The following is a 14,738-nucleotide window of genomic DNA, read 5'->3' on the forward strand; positions in this document are numbered from 1 at the left end:
CTCTTTTCTCAGAGGGCTTTGCAGAATTCCCATGCTGGTTCCAGTTCTAACACTCTTCATGGGTGTCCAGCAGGTGGTGCCAGTACCTTCAGTGCCCGCCTCTGGGTTGGGCCGGGTGGACCCTCTGGAGCAGAAGAAGCCCCCCCAGCACTGTCCGCCTGCCTCTGTAGCATTGGCCCTGGGGCAGAACCTGCCCCTATCACAGGCTCGACACCCCACCAGGCTGCTCAGGCCAGGCATAGGGCCATAGGTGCCTGGGGGGCAGGGTTGCCAGGAGAGTCCTGAACCTTCAGGACAGTAGAAACCTATGAAGGGGGCAGGCAGGGCTGAGATTAGAGCCTGAGCAGACAGGGGAGATGGGGGGAGCCAGAAGGAGGCAGGAGGAGGGAAGGCTCAGGGTGCTGGGTCCTGGGCTAGGGCCTGGCATGGCTCCTGCCCAGGAGTGCAAATGCTCCATAAGTGCAGGGTTACTGACCATATGTGCAGCCCAGGCCTTTGTCTGAGGGATGTGAAGGGAGATAAACAGGCCAGTTACTTGCCCTGCAGGGGACTATCCCCACCCCACCCGTCAGAGCGGCTGCTGGCAGGACACAAACCTCTCGGACACAGCTGTGGCCTCAGCCCTGGAACGCAGTAGTGGCCACTGGGACAGACCTGACATTTTGTTGTGTGGGCACTGGAGGCGTAGGAGCCGGGAGAACATGGAGGGAGGTCAGCCATTCCCAGAGGACGGAAGTGCCCAGGGGGACAGGATGTCCCAGAGAGCCCCTCCATGGGGGTGGCAGGGATAGTCCCTCCAGTGCAGGAAACTCTGGAAAAAGGTGGGCCAAGCACAAGCATCGCTGGGGACCGTGCTGCTGTGGGCAGTGGAGGACTTCAAGCTCAGGCCCGGGACCCTCCTCACCCACTTGCCCCTTTCCCCCACCTCGTGGTCTCCCGCCCTCCAGCCTGGCTCCTAGGAAGGTCAGCCAGGCCCTGCTCAGGGGTAGGGTGGGCGGTGGCAGAGATGAGATGCGCAGCCTCAGGCATGGACACTGGCGTGTTCCAATGGCCTTGTCTGCAAAGCAGTCAAGTCCCAGCGTGGCCTGACCCTGGCTTGTCTGCCAGGGGCCTGCGGGTCAGTGAGGGTGGCTTCTCCCTGACAGGCAGGGATTTCCCTTGTTCTCTGGCTGGGGCCAGACTCTGGAGTGGAGCCAGCTCCTTACTCTGTGGTCGCTGTTCCCTGTCTATCTGAGGAGACAAACTGCTTGCCCACCCTGGGTGGCTGGGTGCTGGCCAGACGGGCGGGTGGCCACCAGAGCAGGGCCGCCCTGCAGAGCAATCTCGACATCCTTCTGGGGTTGGGCTCCCTTCCTCGGACCAGGTACCAGGTGGGCATCGGGCTGGGGCAGGAGTTCCTGCAGAAGTCAGAGCGACAGACAGAAGAGGCTGAGCAGCATCAGCGGCTCCTGGGAACTGCGCTAGGCTCCTGCCCCTGGAGCTCTCCCTCCTGCAGACCAGGCTGGGGAATGCCACCCCTCTTAGCTTCCAGAGGGCAGGGATCAGTTCAGTTTTGGAATCCTTGGTCAACTTCACTGAATGAATGAAAGACACTTGCCATCCTGCAAGTGGGGACAGAGGTGGAGAAGGAATGACCAGGCCTGAGGGGCAGATGAGGAAGGGCAGCTGCTCCACTGAGGTCTCCTGAGGTCCAAGCTCGGGGAGGGTTTGGGGCAGGGAGGGGTGAGGACTGCCGAGCCCAGCAGGGTCCTGAGATCAGCCCTGCACGCTCACCCTGCCTGTCATTCGGGGACACTGTGCTGGGACAGAGGCTCCCAGTCTGTGGTGACCTGCCTTCCACCAGGAGAGGCCTGGAAGGAAGGGAAGCAGCCCTCTCCCAGCAGGCCACGGCTGGAGTGGGTCTGGGGGCGGTGATGTACCTCTGAGGCAGTAATGCCCAGCGGGGCACAGGAGGCCGGCTGGGGCCTCGCTGGTGGCTCCTCCCCGGCACCAGTGCCCTGCGGCACAGTCTCCTAGGAGAGAGGACCCTGGTCAGCATTCCCACCACGCCCCTCCCTGGAGGCCCAGGGCTGCTCCAGTGACCCCACCAGGGCCACAGGCCGCAGGAGTACCCGAGCCGAAGCCAGCCGAGCACCCTAGGCCCTGGACGAGGAGACCCGAGTGCCCCTCCGCTCAGTACCAAGCTCCTGGGTCAAAGTGGGTGTGGGTTGGGCCAGCTTGAGGTTTGCCATCCTCAGGGACTATCAACTGCCAGACCTGTTTTTTCCTTATGGATCAAAACACTTCTGGCCATTTCATACGGGAGCCACCCAAACACTCCAAGAAAGTGACAACCTCCTTCGTTCCCAACACACCAGCTAACGGGACTGGGGTGCAGAAACACTTCAGGCCCTCTGGAAGAACCCCAGACACGGTGCTGGGGAGGTGATGGGGCCTGTGTGCTGAGAATGGCAGCTGGGCTGTGGTCCTACTGGGAGGCAGGCGGGCAGTGATGAGGACTCCTGATCGGGGTCACATCAGAGCCACCTGGAGAGCTTTTGGAAACTAGACACCCAGGCCCAAACGCCACACCTCCTGACTTTCCAGGGTGGGGATACTGTTTCTGACGTCAGGGGCCGTGGGAAGGCAGTGGAGATGCTTCCCCGGATGTCCCAAGTCCTTCCGGCCCAAGCCCATGCTGCTGTGCCCCCAGGTCCACCAATCATCTGTGCCCGGGTACTTTCTCCCTGAAGCCTGGAGTGGGATGCAGCGGTCAAGCCCACCCACTGCCTATGGCCTCTTCTGCCCTCCAGGACGTACCTGTTGGTGCCTCGAGCCCTGCCAGTGCACAGAACTTCCCAGCGGGGCACAGCTGGCACTCAGCGATGCTCCTCAGCCCATCCCGAGGGCCGTAGGTGCCCACAGGGCAGCTGTGCTGTGTGGCCACGGCTGTGCCCAGGGGGCAGTAATAGCCTTGGGGACAAGGGTACAGGCTGAAGTCCTGGACGGGCCCAGCACTGGCGTCGCAGTAATAACCTGGCGAGGAGGGAGGGATGCTCAGGATTCCCCCCCGCTGAGAAGTTCAATCCGCCCAGGGTCTCCTGCCCCAGGGCCTGGGGGCTGTGCCATGGGGCCAGCCCAGAGAGCTGCCATCCTGCAGCTCTCGCTCCTGGCCTGCACCCCTAGGGCTCTGCTGCCTCTCACCTGCTGGGCACTGCCCGCTGGGGGCTTGGAGACCAGCCTCTTTGCAATAGAAGCCTCGCGGGCAGGCCTGGCATGCAGAGGACACAGTCTGCTCTGGGAGGCTGGAGAAGGTGCCGGCGGGACATGGGGTGGGCCTGTGCGACGCTGAGGCTGAGGGTACAGGGAGGCCATGGTTCAGGGTCAGGAGCGGGCTCCTCGTGGGCAGGTGTGGAGCCAGCCTCAGAGCTGGGCAGGGCTCATGGTGGCTCCCCCTGTAGGACTCACCTTGCCCGTCCTCCCTAAAGCCCCGCTCCCTGCCTCTCCACAATACATGGAGACCCCAGACCTTTACCAGTAGCTGGAGGAGCATCATCATGGCTCATACCCCTAAGAGCTAATGAGTTCCCTGTGTGACAAGGCCACTGCCATCGGCTCTCAGCTGTTCACACCAAACAGCTCACACCACACAAGCATCCCAATGCCTTTTAGCCACCGTCCTCTGCAGCACCTTTTGGCCTCATGGGACCGCCTGTGGCACCTCCTTTTCCTCTGGCTTCCAACCACCCCAGGGGCCAGACACAGACTGAGGAATGGGGTCTGTCCCCAGTCCGGGATGGGAGGGCAAAGCGGGCTGAGAGTGGGGCCCAAGGAGTCACTCACGGCAGAAGGTTCCCGGGGGGCAGGGGGCTCCTGTCAGCCCGTCTTCTGGAGTTGGGGACGCTGCTCCTTGTGCACAAAAGTAGCCAGCCTGGCAGGGCCCGCTGGGTGTGGAGAGGCCTGGGGGTGAAAGCGAAGCCAGGCTGGGGCCAGTAGACTCATTATGACGGGAGTTGGTCCTGAAGCAGATGGAGTCACGTGGCATCAGGCCTCTGAGGTGCAGGACCTCAGCCGGGCTGGGCTTCTTCTCTGCCCAACTCTGTGAGAGACGGGAACCATTCCCACCTCACGAAGGGCCTGAGGGCAAGTCGACAGGTGGCAGAGCTGAGATCTGAGCACAGCTTCAGCTGATACAGGCTAGGGTCTTGATCTCACTGCACTCTGCAGCCCAAGGGGGGCGTTTCAGGGGCAGGAAGAAACTAGTTCATGTGTGAGTCGCCAGTGACCAGTAGTGTCCGGCCATAGCAGGTGCTCAGGAAGTGTGGTCACACAGACACAGGAGCAGTGAGGGAGGGGAGCGAGGGGTCACCGAGCCCCTCCTCTCAGAGAGCCCTGCCTCTTCCCCATGTTAGTCTGTGGTGACTCACCTGTGCTTACTGAACCAGGAGGGCAACAGTGACTGTTTACATAGCACAGTACGCAAGCATACCACCCCAGAAGGCAGGTGCAGACATCAGTTCTCACTGGACAGAGGAAACCGGTGGCTCCACGCCCAGTGACACAGCTGGAGAGGGCAGGGGGTGCTCACACCAGCTATCTCAGCACCACCGAGCCTGGGTCAAGGAACAGCAGCTGGAGAGAGCTTGGGGTCCTTACCAGAGGTGGCGCAGAAAGAGCCTGGCAGGCAGGGTATGGGCTCCCGGCTGCCCTCAGGGCAGAAGGAGCCCGCCAGGCACCTCCCTCCTGTGGCTGTGGCCGGGCACAGGCAGTTAGCACTGGTGTAGTTGTCCAGGTCGAAGGGGCGGGCGGTCCACGCTGCCGACACACAGAACCAGCCTGGGGTGGAGACCAGCAGGGAGGGCCAGGCCGAGATCCTAGGTCAAAGGCCGAGCTCACCCAGGTCCAGGCACAGAAGTGGTGGGTGGAGTGTCTCAGGGGGCTTTGGGAAACGCACCTGCATCACAGGGCCCAGAGGCCTGGGTCAGATTCTCTTGCCCGCAGTAGTGGCCTGGGGGGCAGGGCAGGCAGCCGTCCAGACTCTGGGTCAGTGGGTCTGGGTTATAGTAGCCCCGAGGGCAAGGGAACTGGGTGGCGTACTTGGTGCCTGAGAAGCAAAGACCAGAGAAGGGAGCTCAGCCTGCTGGAGCCCAGCCGGGTCCAGGGCTGGGGCAGGATGTAGTGCGGCCGCGGCTCCTGCGGAGAGGGCCTCCCTCTGGCAGGGCCTTGCCTGACAAACTCCTGGCCTCAGCCCGAGGAGTGACCACCTCACCAGTCGCTTACACCGGACTTCCCAGTCTACGAGGCCCTGGGCCTGGCGTCCACACCACCACACAGCAGGCAAAACTCATCTTCCCGGCGGTCAACTTTACCGAAAGGCATAGGCCCCCAAAGTTGTGATACATTGGTAAAGTAATTTCAAATCTTTATTTTTTCAGCCCCCCTTGATATGGAATAGAAATGAAAATTCTCATGAATTTTGAAGATAAAACAAAAGACCTGTACGAAATTTGGTGCTCAAGGCCAGCTGCTTTGGGCTCAGCCCCTGTGGAGGGCCCTGTCCCTCCCTGGACCTTTGGGACAGGTGCTGGGAACATCTCGGAAGCAGAGGACATCATGTTTGCAGAGCAGCAAGTACCAAAATCCCTTAGCCTGGAGCAGCTGGGACAGCAGCCTCACTCCTGGAGCTGTGGCTTAGGCACTCACCTCTGGGACAGTAGAAGCCGGCAGGGCACGGGTGCCCACTGTAGGTAGTGACAGTCTCAGGGCAGTAGTAGCCGGCAGGACAGGGGAAGCAGGAGGCTTGGCCAGTCAGGTTGTTGTAGGAGCCAGCAGGGCAAGGCTGGGGAAGGCTGGTCCCCCGGGGGCAGAAGTGGCCTCTGGGACAGGGGCCCCCCTGCTCTGAGTGGCCTGAGGAGCGGAAGGAAGCTGAGTGAAGGGTGTAGGCCCAGTCACAGCAGAGCATGCCAGAGCCTGAGGCAACTTGCCTGGTGACACTGCGACCAAGTGTGGCCTTAGGTTTGGATCAGAGTTTTGAGGCTTTTCAAAAGAAATAATGCCAATAACTAACATTTGTACAGCACCTTCCAGATCAAATAGCATGTGCTTTACACACGTGTTATTTTATTCGAGCCTCAAAAAATCCCTGTTTGGTAGGCGGGCAAGAGCGATGACCCAGTGTTACTGGATGACGTCCTGAGATGGAACCTGACACGTGGGCCCAGCGTCTTCCCTGTGCTCAGCTCGACTCAAAGCCCAGTTGTCTGACATCCCCCATTTCCTTGTTCAAGACATGCTCAGTGATTGTTTGTTTAATAAAACAGACTTAGACACGTTGCTTTCACGTGTGGTTGTAATGAGCCAGGATGGCTGGTTCTGCTTTTGGTGGTTCGTGCTGGCTGAGCAGCAACCCTGTCCCTCCATGCCCTGGCCTCAGTGGGGGTATGGCTGCCACTCAACTCCCGGGGACTTCACCTTCCACCTGGGAGCTGGACTGTTGCCTTAGATGTCTTCTGGACAAACAGAAGTGTTGGAGAAGAGGGGTTTTAAGGGCCCTGGCCCAGGCTCCATGGCCCTGACCAAAGGGCCACCGAGCACGGTGGCCTGTTCAGTGCTCCCGAGGACCAGGCCAGTGGTCACTAGAGGGAGCCCTGACACCGTCCATCACCAGCACCTTGCAGGCACAGTGTCTACCCTGTCAGCCTGGCTTCACCCGGCTCCTCCCCACAGGTGCTGTCTCTGGTCCCCGGTGGAGGTGAGAGCCTCACTCAGCTCACCTCTGGGTGGCCCCAGGGCACCATTCACTGGCTGCTCTCCAGAAGCCCCCCAGTCCTCCCTGCAAATCATGATGTTCCTGTCTTTAGGCCAGTGGGGATCTGATTCAGGTGGGACTGAGGTGGGCTTGGAAATGCAGGTGTGACAAGAGCCCATGACAGCAGCACAGGAGGGCAGCAAGCCACACTGAGGCAGGACAAGGGAGGCCAGTGGGTCCAGGAACAGCAGTCAGACCACTAAGGGTCCAGCCGAGGGTCCCCTTCAGGCCCTGTGGCTCACACACTTCCCCTTGTCCGCACCCCCCACAGCCGGTCACCTCCCATCAGAATGCCCAGCTACCTCGGGCGCCTGGCCAATGCAGGGCCCACTGGGAACCTGAGGTCTCTCACCTGTTGGGGTTGGGGAGGTGACTCCGGCCAGACAGAAGTAGCCGGGGGAGCAGGGTCCAGAGGGGGCAGTGAGGCCGGACCTCCTGCAGAAATGGCCAGAAGGGCAGGCCAGGCACTCAGAGGCCATGGAGAGAAACATCCTGGGGAGACAGAGAGAAAATGGGGTCAGTGCGACCAGGAAGCTCTTAGGGTAAAGTGGCCATGTCCTGGCGAGGGACATGCTTTCTGGGGCTGCCTTTCTACTGCTCCTCTTCTAGGCTCCCTAGGGTTCCTCTTGCTTACAAGGGGTCCAGGAAGGGGTGGCAGGTCTCTCTTCTCTCTCCCTCCCTTCCCTCCAACCCCACCCCAAGGCAGGCAACTGGTCACAGTTCTTTTCATCTTAATCCCCAATTTAAACTCAGGCTGTCCAGGGCCCCAGGCCCCCGAGTCTGGCAGCTGAAGTCAGAACACCTGACAGCCCTCTCACTGTTGGCTCCATGGCTCACCCCTTGCTTTGGGGTGCCCTCTGTTGGGGGTTGGGAGGGTTCCTAAAGGTGGGGAGATGGAGCTCTGCTCTCAAATGAGACACAGGTAGACATGCAGGATTCTTGATGGGGTTGCTTCCTCAGCCATGACATGTTCTCCAGCTTCCAGCAGCCCACATCGCCTGCCCTTATTCTGGCCAGCTGGTCAGAGACTTGTGCCCTCACAGGCCAGGTAGAGTTTCTGCTCCAGAAAGCTCATGTTCCCCCATGACAGAGATGAGGTGAAACGGTCAGGGTGGGCAGCAGGACAAGGGGCTAGACAGCTTGGGCTCACCTCTTGGGCCTGGGGGGAGTGGCACTCACTGGTCTGAGAAGGTGCCCACAGGGCAGGGGAGGGGCATCCCTGTGCCCAGTGGACAGAAGTGGCCTGGAGGGCAGGGCCCCCCTGCCGTGGCACGGATGTCTCCATTAGGGTGGGTGACCTCAGCTCCTGGCCAAAATCAGAAGTGGGTGAGATCACAGAGCAGCCCCTCCCCAGCCCAAAGGCAGCAGCCCCCGCCTTACCCACCCTCTGCAGGAGGACGTCTCCCAGAATAAGAGCTGGAAAGCTGGAGTGATGGTGCCCTGGATTGCCAAGGCAGCTCTCAAGTCTAGGGTCCTGCCCAACCCTGTCCTCCATGGGGATGGTGGGTGGGGTCCCAGGAGTGGGAAGGGGTCCGGAGATGTATCCACTTCTGAATTAGAGGTTATCTGAGCAGGACCCTGCTTAGGACCCCAAACGCAGGGAGAAAGTATGGGGGTGCCATCATTGGTCTGTGCTGGAGAAAGGGGCACAGGACGGGGGCTCCAGGCCCAGCTCAGGAAGTCTCTGCGACTTTTTCCCATCTTGGCCAAGCTTCTTTCTGTTTGCACCAGGACCCCCTTTCAGTTTGCTCACACCCACTGGGATGAGGTGGGACACACAATTATACTGAGAATAAACTCAGAGGAGAAGGGGACTTGTACTGTTATGGGAGGACAAAGAATCAGTGATATGTGACCTGTTTTTGGGACTGTCCCCAAAGCCAGTGGATTTGTCTGTGGAAGTGTGCGCGTGTACATATACACACACACATGAGCGTAGGAAACGTGCAACTCTAGGGACACTGATGTGACCAGGGGAGGATGAGAAGTTGCTTCATGTCCTGAGAACTCCTGGGATGAGGGAGCGCTGGTGTTGGGGGATGGGCCCACAACTCAGGCCTGCTGTGGCCCTGAACCCTCTGAGGGGCACACATGCCACCCGGCAGCCCCCCAGCAGCCCCAGAGCTTCACACATAGGCTTGGTGCCAGCCCTGGCCACAGAGAACCCACACGGGTGGCACCAAGGTCCTGCGGGTAGGGCCTCGGGAGAAGCAGGACCTTGGCGGGCCTTGGTGGGTAACTCCACAAGCTGGACCCAGTCTCGTCATTAGAAGAAGGACACGGTGGGCAGTCCTGCTCCTGAGGCCCCCCCAGCCCAGAGCTCCTCAGATTCATGATCACATGGCCCCCTTGCTTAGCTCTGCACTTAACAGCTGACCCCCCAGGAGGTCCACTGCTGCCGGGCCCGGGGAAACCAGCACAGCTAGGGGCTGGCCTGCAACACCCTCCCCACTCAGGAGGGAGCCGCTGCTCAGCCAGCCCTACAGGAAGCCCCGGGTCACTGAGTGCATCCTTGGTCCCTGGTCCATGCCGATCCCCTTGCCTCCACCATGGAGGCTGTGCGGTGGCTAGTCTCAGCCTCAGTGGGGCTAAGTGCTCACTTACTGCCCTTCCCATGCTCTGTCTATCTTAGTGTTTGCTGGGCATCATGCCTTCCTCCACTCAGTGTTCCTGTGGGGCAGCTGGGAGCCAGAGGGAGCCCCCCAGTAGGGAGTGTGCCGCCAGATCTGGCCAGTCCCAGAGCCCCATCCCTAAGCCTGTCCAAGGGCAGGAGGACTTTCTAGTGAGCTCTGCTCCTCTGGTCCCAAGATGCAGCCTTGACCTGTCCCCTCGGCCCCGTCTCTTCCCCTGTAGGACATGGCTGGCAACGCAGGGCAGGGGGAGGCAGCCAGGGCCCTGGGGGCAGTAACAACCTGCGGGGCAGGTCTTTGGTGTGGAAAGCAAAGTGGCTTTGCCATCCCAGGGCCTTACCCACCCCATACTGTGATGGTTTCCATAGCACTAGTGCTCTACTTTCTGGTGGAGCCCAGGTACCTGAGCCATTGCTGTGCTGCTCCTCCGGCCAGGCTGTGGCCGCCACCGAACCTTCAGGGCAGGCGTACCCCATAGGACCCATGTCTCCCCATGGCCCACCCAGGGGTCTCGGGGTTCGTGCCCCTCCTGGGCAATAAAATCCTGGAGGCAGAGAAAGCACACAGGCTGGTCCAGCTCCCTGCCTTTCTGTCCCGAGGGTCCCACCACACCGATTATGGCTTTGACGGGAATAGGCTCTGGGGGTGTCCCAGGGGGCCCAATAATCCAGGCCCCTTTAAACCTCATCTAAACTTCACTCCCCACCGAATCCATGGGTATCCTGCAGGCCATGGGGGGTGGTCAGGGAGTTGCCCTGATCACCGATGAGGCTGTGATTTCTGAGGAGATGGGCCTTCCAGGGCTGAGCCGGCTAAGTCTCCTCAGCCTCGGGGACACTACGGTCCCTTCCTTGTCCCTTGCCCTCTCCTTCTTCCCCGCCTTCATTCAGGGGCAGGGATAATCCAAGTGGCTTGTATATACCCCCTGCCACATTTAGAAGCCCCACCAGTGGCCTCCGGCCTGCCTCCCTCGTATTGCAGTCAAGCTGGATGTGGGCTGGACACACCTCCCTGAGCTCTCTCTAACGGGCCTCTGTCTCAGGGCTGTGGCGGGGTGGCAGGGCCACAGCCGAGTGAAGGCCTGGACACCTTCTGCTTGGTACAACTCCTGCCAGGCCGTCAGGGAAGACAAGGGAGCCCTCACCTGGTGCACACGGGCCCCTGGGGACAGCCTGGCCTGCTGTGGCACAGAAAAGCCCAGGTGGGCAGGGCAGGCACCAGCTCACATCCGGTGCCCCTCTCTCTGCATTCCAGGTGCCAACTGGACAGGGCCTCTGCCGGGGGTCCTCAGTGCCAGCTGGGCAAAAATGGCCAGGGGGGCAGAGGTCACCAAAGGGGAGTGCCTCCTGGAGGAAGAGGAGTCTGTCAAGGCTTAAAAGTCAAGAGGAAGGGGGTCCTCTCCACCGGCGCCTCCAGTCCTCCCTGAACCCCCTCTGAGGAGGCCTGCCTGGTCACTCCTACTCGTTTACACACACTGACTGGCACTGACACCGCCCTCTGGGAACCACTCTGGGAGTTTAACTTCGCACTTCGCAGAAAAATAAAACAAATTGTAATGTTGAGTAGCCTAAACAATCCCAACTCTCTGCCTATTTGTTAAAAGTATTGATACACAGCTTTAATTATGGTAAGGTACATCTGTCTGCCTATCAACTATTATCTATCTATCTATCTATCTATCTATCTATCTATCTATCATCCATCCATCCATCTTTTCTCTCTTATCTACCACCTATCAATCATTTATGTATCAGCACAGAATCCCTAGTCATTATTAATAGCTACCTAGGATCCAACTGTGGGTCGATATGCCATATCTCTGTCTCGACACTTTCCTGTGGCTGGGACTGTGTGATGTTTTGTGCTTGTCTTGTTTTTGCTATTAAAATTTGTGGTGGTGTGAATATCTTTACATAGGTGACATTTTTTCCTGTTCCAGGTTGTTTCCCATGTTGGAATTATTGGGTCAAAGTGTGGATTGCCTGAGCTCCTGCTCTGGACGGCATGCTGGGAATGGCCTCTGTCCCCTCACAGTGCCTTCTTGGACTTTGGCTGGCCATTGTGTCTGATGAGCAGTAGATGCAGAGTGTACAAAATGGCTTTGCTTCCTGTGTCCTTCCTTGTCAGCCCAGCTGAGCCTTTCCTAGCTGATGATATAGTTGTATTTGGTCCTTTGCAGGTGGAAGCTGGAAAGTGACCTCAGATACTCTGACCCTTCTTTACTTGTTCACGTTTGTTGGCCATGGTACAGTTCTACCACCTGTCTCTGCAATACTTCCTCCCATCTGGGGTTATCTGTCCCCCCACAAGGCAGTGAGCTCCCCAGGGAAGCCCTGGGCCTTGGTGTTCCCTGGCCGTGCTCCCCGGCCATGCCCAGCCTCAGTGCTCAGGCTGGCCTCTCCGGGGGTCTACACTCACCGGGGAGGAGGTGTTGGAACCAGGCCCACAGTGATGTCCAGCACGGCACCACCCCTGGGGCTCAGCCAGGCCTTCTTGGCCACAGAAGGTCCCAGGGCGGCATGGCTGGCAGTCTTCCACACGGGCAGCACCAGGGGCATCTCGGAAAGTGCCCTGGGCAGAGAGAAGGACTCCGATGAGGTCAAGATCCTGGAGGCCAGAGTCAGGGCTCTGCCAGGAAGGGGCAGAGCAGGGCCCCTCTACTCTCACCCTGGACCCACAGGCCGGGGAGGAGGCGAGGGCCTGCTCCAGAGCTGAGCCTCCAAGACACTGGCAAGCGTGGCTAGGGTTTCCCTGTTGCTGAGCACAGCTAAAGAATGCTGGAACTAGGACTCATTCCCAGCGATTCTGATAGCGGGCAGGGAGAGAGAGTAGAGGCCACAGGTCAGCTGAAGAGGTGTGCGTATCCTAGGGAGAGGAGCCATCGCGGGGGTGGGGTGAAAGGGGTGAGAGGGGCTTCTGGAGCTTGGAGAACAAAGGCTGCACCACAGCCCGCCCCTGCCTGGGGCTCCACCTGAGCCTGGGTCCCCCAGCTCCCTGAGCCCCTCTCTCTTCCCTCCAACCTCTACAACCCTGGGTCACTCTGTCCCTGTGGCTTTTTGGTCTAGAAACCACTTGCAGGGAAGTGAGTGGGGGCAGGAGATGGAAGGCTCGGGTGTCACAGTGAAGAGATGTCACCCATCCCACCCACCAGCACGGGGCCCATGCCCCCAGAGCTTCCCTGTGCAAAAGTGAAGACTTGAGAAGAGCCGAGGATGCTTCTCACCATGGGGCAGGGGATGGACAGCAGGCCCTGTGCTGGGCAGTAGTGCCCGGGGGGACATGCTGTGGGTCCAGCCAGCTTTGTCTGGTTGCAGAGTTTTCCTCCTGGGCACTCCTGGCACCAGAGACGGCCGGGACCCTGGAAAGAGGGCTTGGGGGTAGGCCGGCTTCTTTCTGCACCTCTAACATTTGGACAGGCACTTAGAAAATATTGAATCGAACTGGGAATGCTGCTGGCCAGCCCGGGCTCTGTGTGTGCAACTCTCTTCCTCCTCAGAAAGGGCTGGCATGAGAGGGGCTCACACAGGGCCAAGGCCAGCAGAACTGAGGGGCACTTCAGGCCTCTGGCTTGGCCCACAGACTGTCAAAGCCTGGAGGAAGGGGCTCCCCACCTCCATGACTTTAGGGTTCTCTCACTTCCGGTCCCTCTGAGGTATGAATCTGCTCTGGGAACACTTACTGAGAAACTTCCAGCACCACATGGCCGTGGAGTGGCGGTGCCCAGCTCAGGGCAGTGGTGACCAGCGGGGCACAGCACACAGGCCACAGCCAGCCTTGCACCTGCACTCTGGCGGGAGGTCCCCCTGGAGGAGAGGCAGAGAGAGCTGAGGGTGTGGGTGCCCACAGCCTTCCCAGAAGGAGCCATGACAGCCACGTGGGGTCACCATTGCCCCTAGCTTCAGCCACAGTGTTCAATGGTCAATTCCAGCTGGGCAGCAGGCCCCTGGGGTAGGCTGAGAATGTGGCTGGTGTGGCCACACGTGGCCTGTGGGGCTTCAAGGGAGAGTTCAAAGGCAGGTGTATGGGCGAATGGTGCTGCTTTTTAAAGTTGTTCCTCCATGCCACGTATGTTTTCAGTTGGCATGGTCTCTCTCTCTCTCTCTCTCTCTCTCCCTCCCTCTCCCTCTCCCTCTCCCTCTCCCTCTCTCCTTCTAATTGATCTGTAATGGCTCTTTATATGACAGTAGTAAGCAGATGGATGCTTAGCCTGTCGTTCAGGTTGAAACCGTCTCCCTGCTTTATTGTTTGCCTTTTAACTTTGTTTCTGACACCTTTGAAGGACAGAAACTTGAAATGCTGCATTCAAATCCTGCAGTCTTTTCCTTAATTATTTCTGCCTTTCATGTCATGCTTAGATTTTCCACAGTCTGATTTTATAAATGCTCATTTGTATTTTGTTTTGTAATTTTCTGGTTTTGTTTTTAAAACTGAAATGTGTATTTGATCTGAAATGTATTTTGGTTAATGCTGTTTTCACTTTTTACACAAAGAACATGTATTTTATTTTTTAATAAGAAAAACTCTTAAGTTTTTGACCAGAGGAATAAAGGGCATATCTTGATAAACAGTCAAATTAACAGAGACTCTCTGAGCTTGGCCAAATGATCCCTGTTGAGATCCAGATGCTGGGCTGTTGCAGAGGGGGCTGTTCTTTGAAGTAGTTTCTCTCCCGGGGTGTAGGCGCCTTCCTCACCTACTCCAGCACTGAGTGAGTCCTCTCTCTTTCCACATCGGGGCCCATGAGGGTGGTGTGCAGCCCCCACACAACCCGTCGCCCCGCAGCCCTGAGCCTGGCCCCTGCCTATCCTGTTCCCCTGTCTTGACTCAACAAGGCTGCCAGTCCCTGAGGGCAGGCTGAGCACTCGTCTATCTATGTAGAGCCCTTGGTGCCTGGAACAGTGCTGGGGTCTGGCGTGTACTCGGTAAACACATGGTAGCTTAACTTCAAGGAGAGCCCCACCCCAGCCTCCCTTACCGTGGGCAAAGCACAGGCTTGGGGGCCCCGCTGGGGCAGAAGGCCCCTGGAGGGCAGGGCAGGCAGTCTTCCATCTGGCCATTGCCTGCCTGAGAGCTGTAGGTGCCTGCTGGGCAGGGGAACTGGGTGCCCCACTTTGTACCTATTTCAGAGAGGGCAGGGGTCTGAGGAGGACAGAGGGAGCTCAGAGCTGCCTCATCCAGACAAAGCAGCGCCTCACCCTGCTCCCTGGGGACAGCTCCTCACCCTGCTCTTTGGGGAGGTCATGGGAAAGGGACAGGGAGCAGGGGTGCCACTCACCCAGGATGCAGCCTATGTCTGGGCTGAGATGCCCTGTGAACCCGGC

At 59.0% G+C, this 14,738-nt stretch overlaps 1 protein-coding gene across 1 annotated transcript; it reads right to left on the minus strand.

The window, feature by feature from the left end:
* Window positions 1-92: 92 nt before the first annotated feature.
* Window positions 93-14,513, minus strand: LOC109456994 (uncharacterized). Its single transcript, XM_074330089.2, has 16 exons — window positions 14,393-14,513; window positions 13,097-13,220; window positions 12,641-12,775; window positions 11,836-11,988; window positions 10,562-10,763; window positions 9,821-9,961; window positions 7,967-8,093; window positions 7,140-7,279; window positions 5,683-5,886; window positions 4,934-5,083; window positions 4,636-4,815; window positions 3,823-3,939; window positions 3,184-3,333; window positions 2,800-3,015; window positions 1,920-2,012; window positions 93-1,397 (listed from the first exon to the last, which is right to left on the minus strand). Exons 1-16 carry the CDS (start codon window positions 14,464-14,466, stop codon window positions 1,069-1,071), a joined length of 2,535 nt encoding a protein of 844 aa, XP_074186190.2. The 5' UTR covers window positions 14,467-14,513; the 3' UTR covers window positions 93-1,068.
* Window positions 14,514-14,738: the final 225 nt, after the last annotated feature.

This window comes from Rhinolophus sinicus, chromosome 16, assembly GCF_057876585.1.
Source record: "Rhinolophus sinicus isolate RSI-liver-muscle chromosome 16, RSI-T2T, whole genome shotgun sequence".
NCBI classification, from domain to species: Eukaryota; Metazoa; Chordata; class Mammalia; order Chiroptera; family Rhinolophidae; genus Rhinolophus; species Rhinolophus sinicus.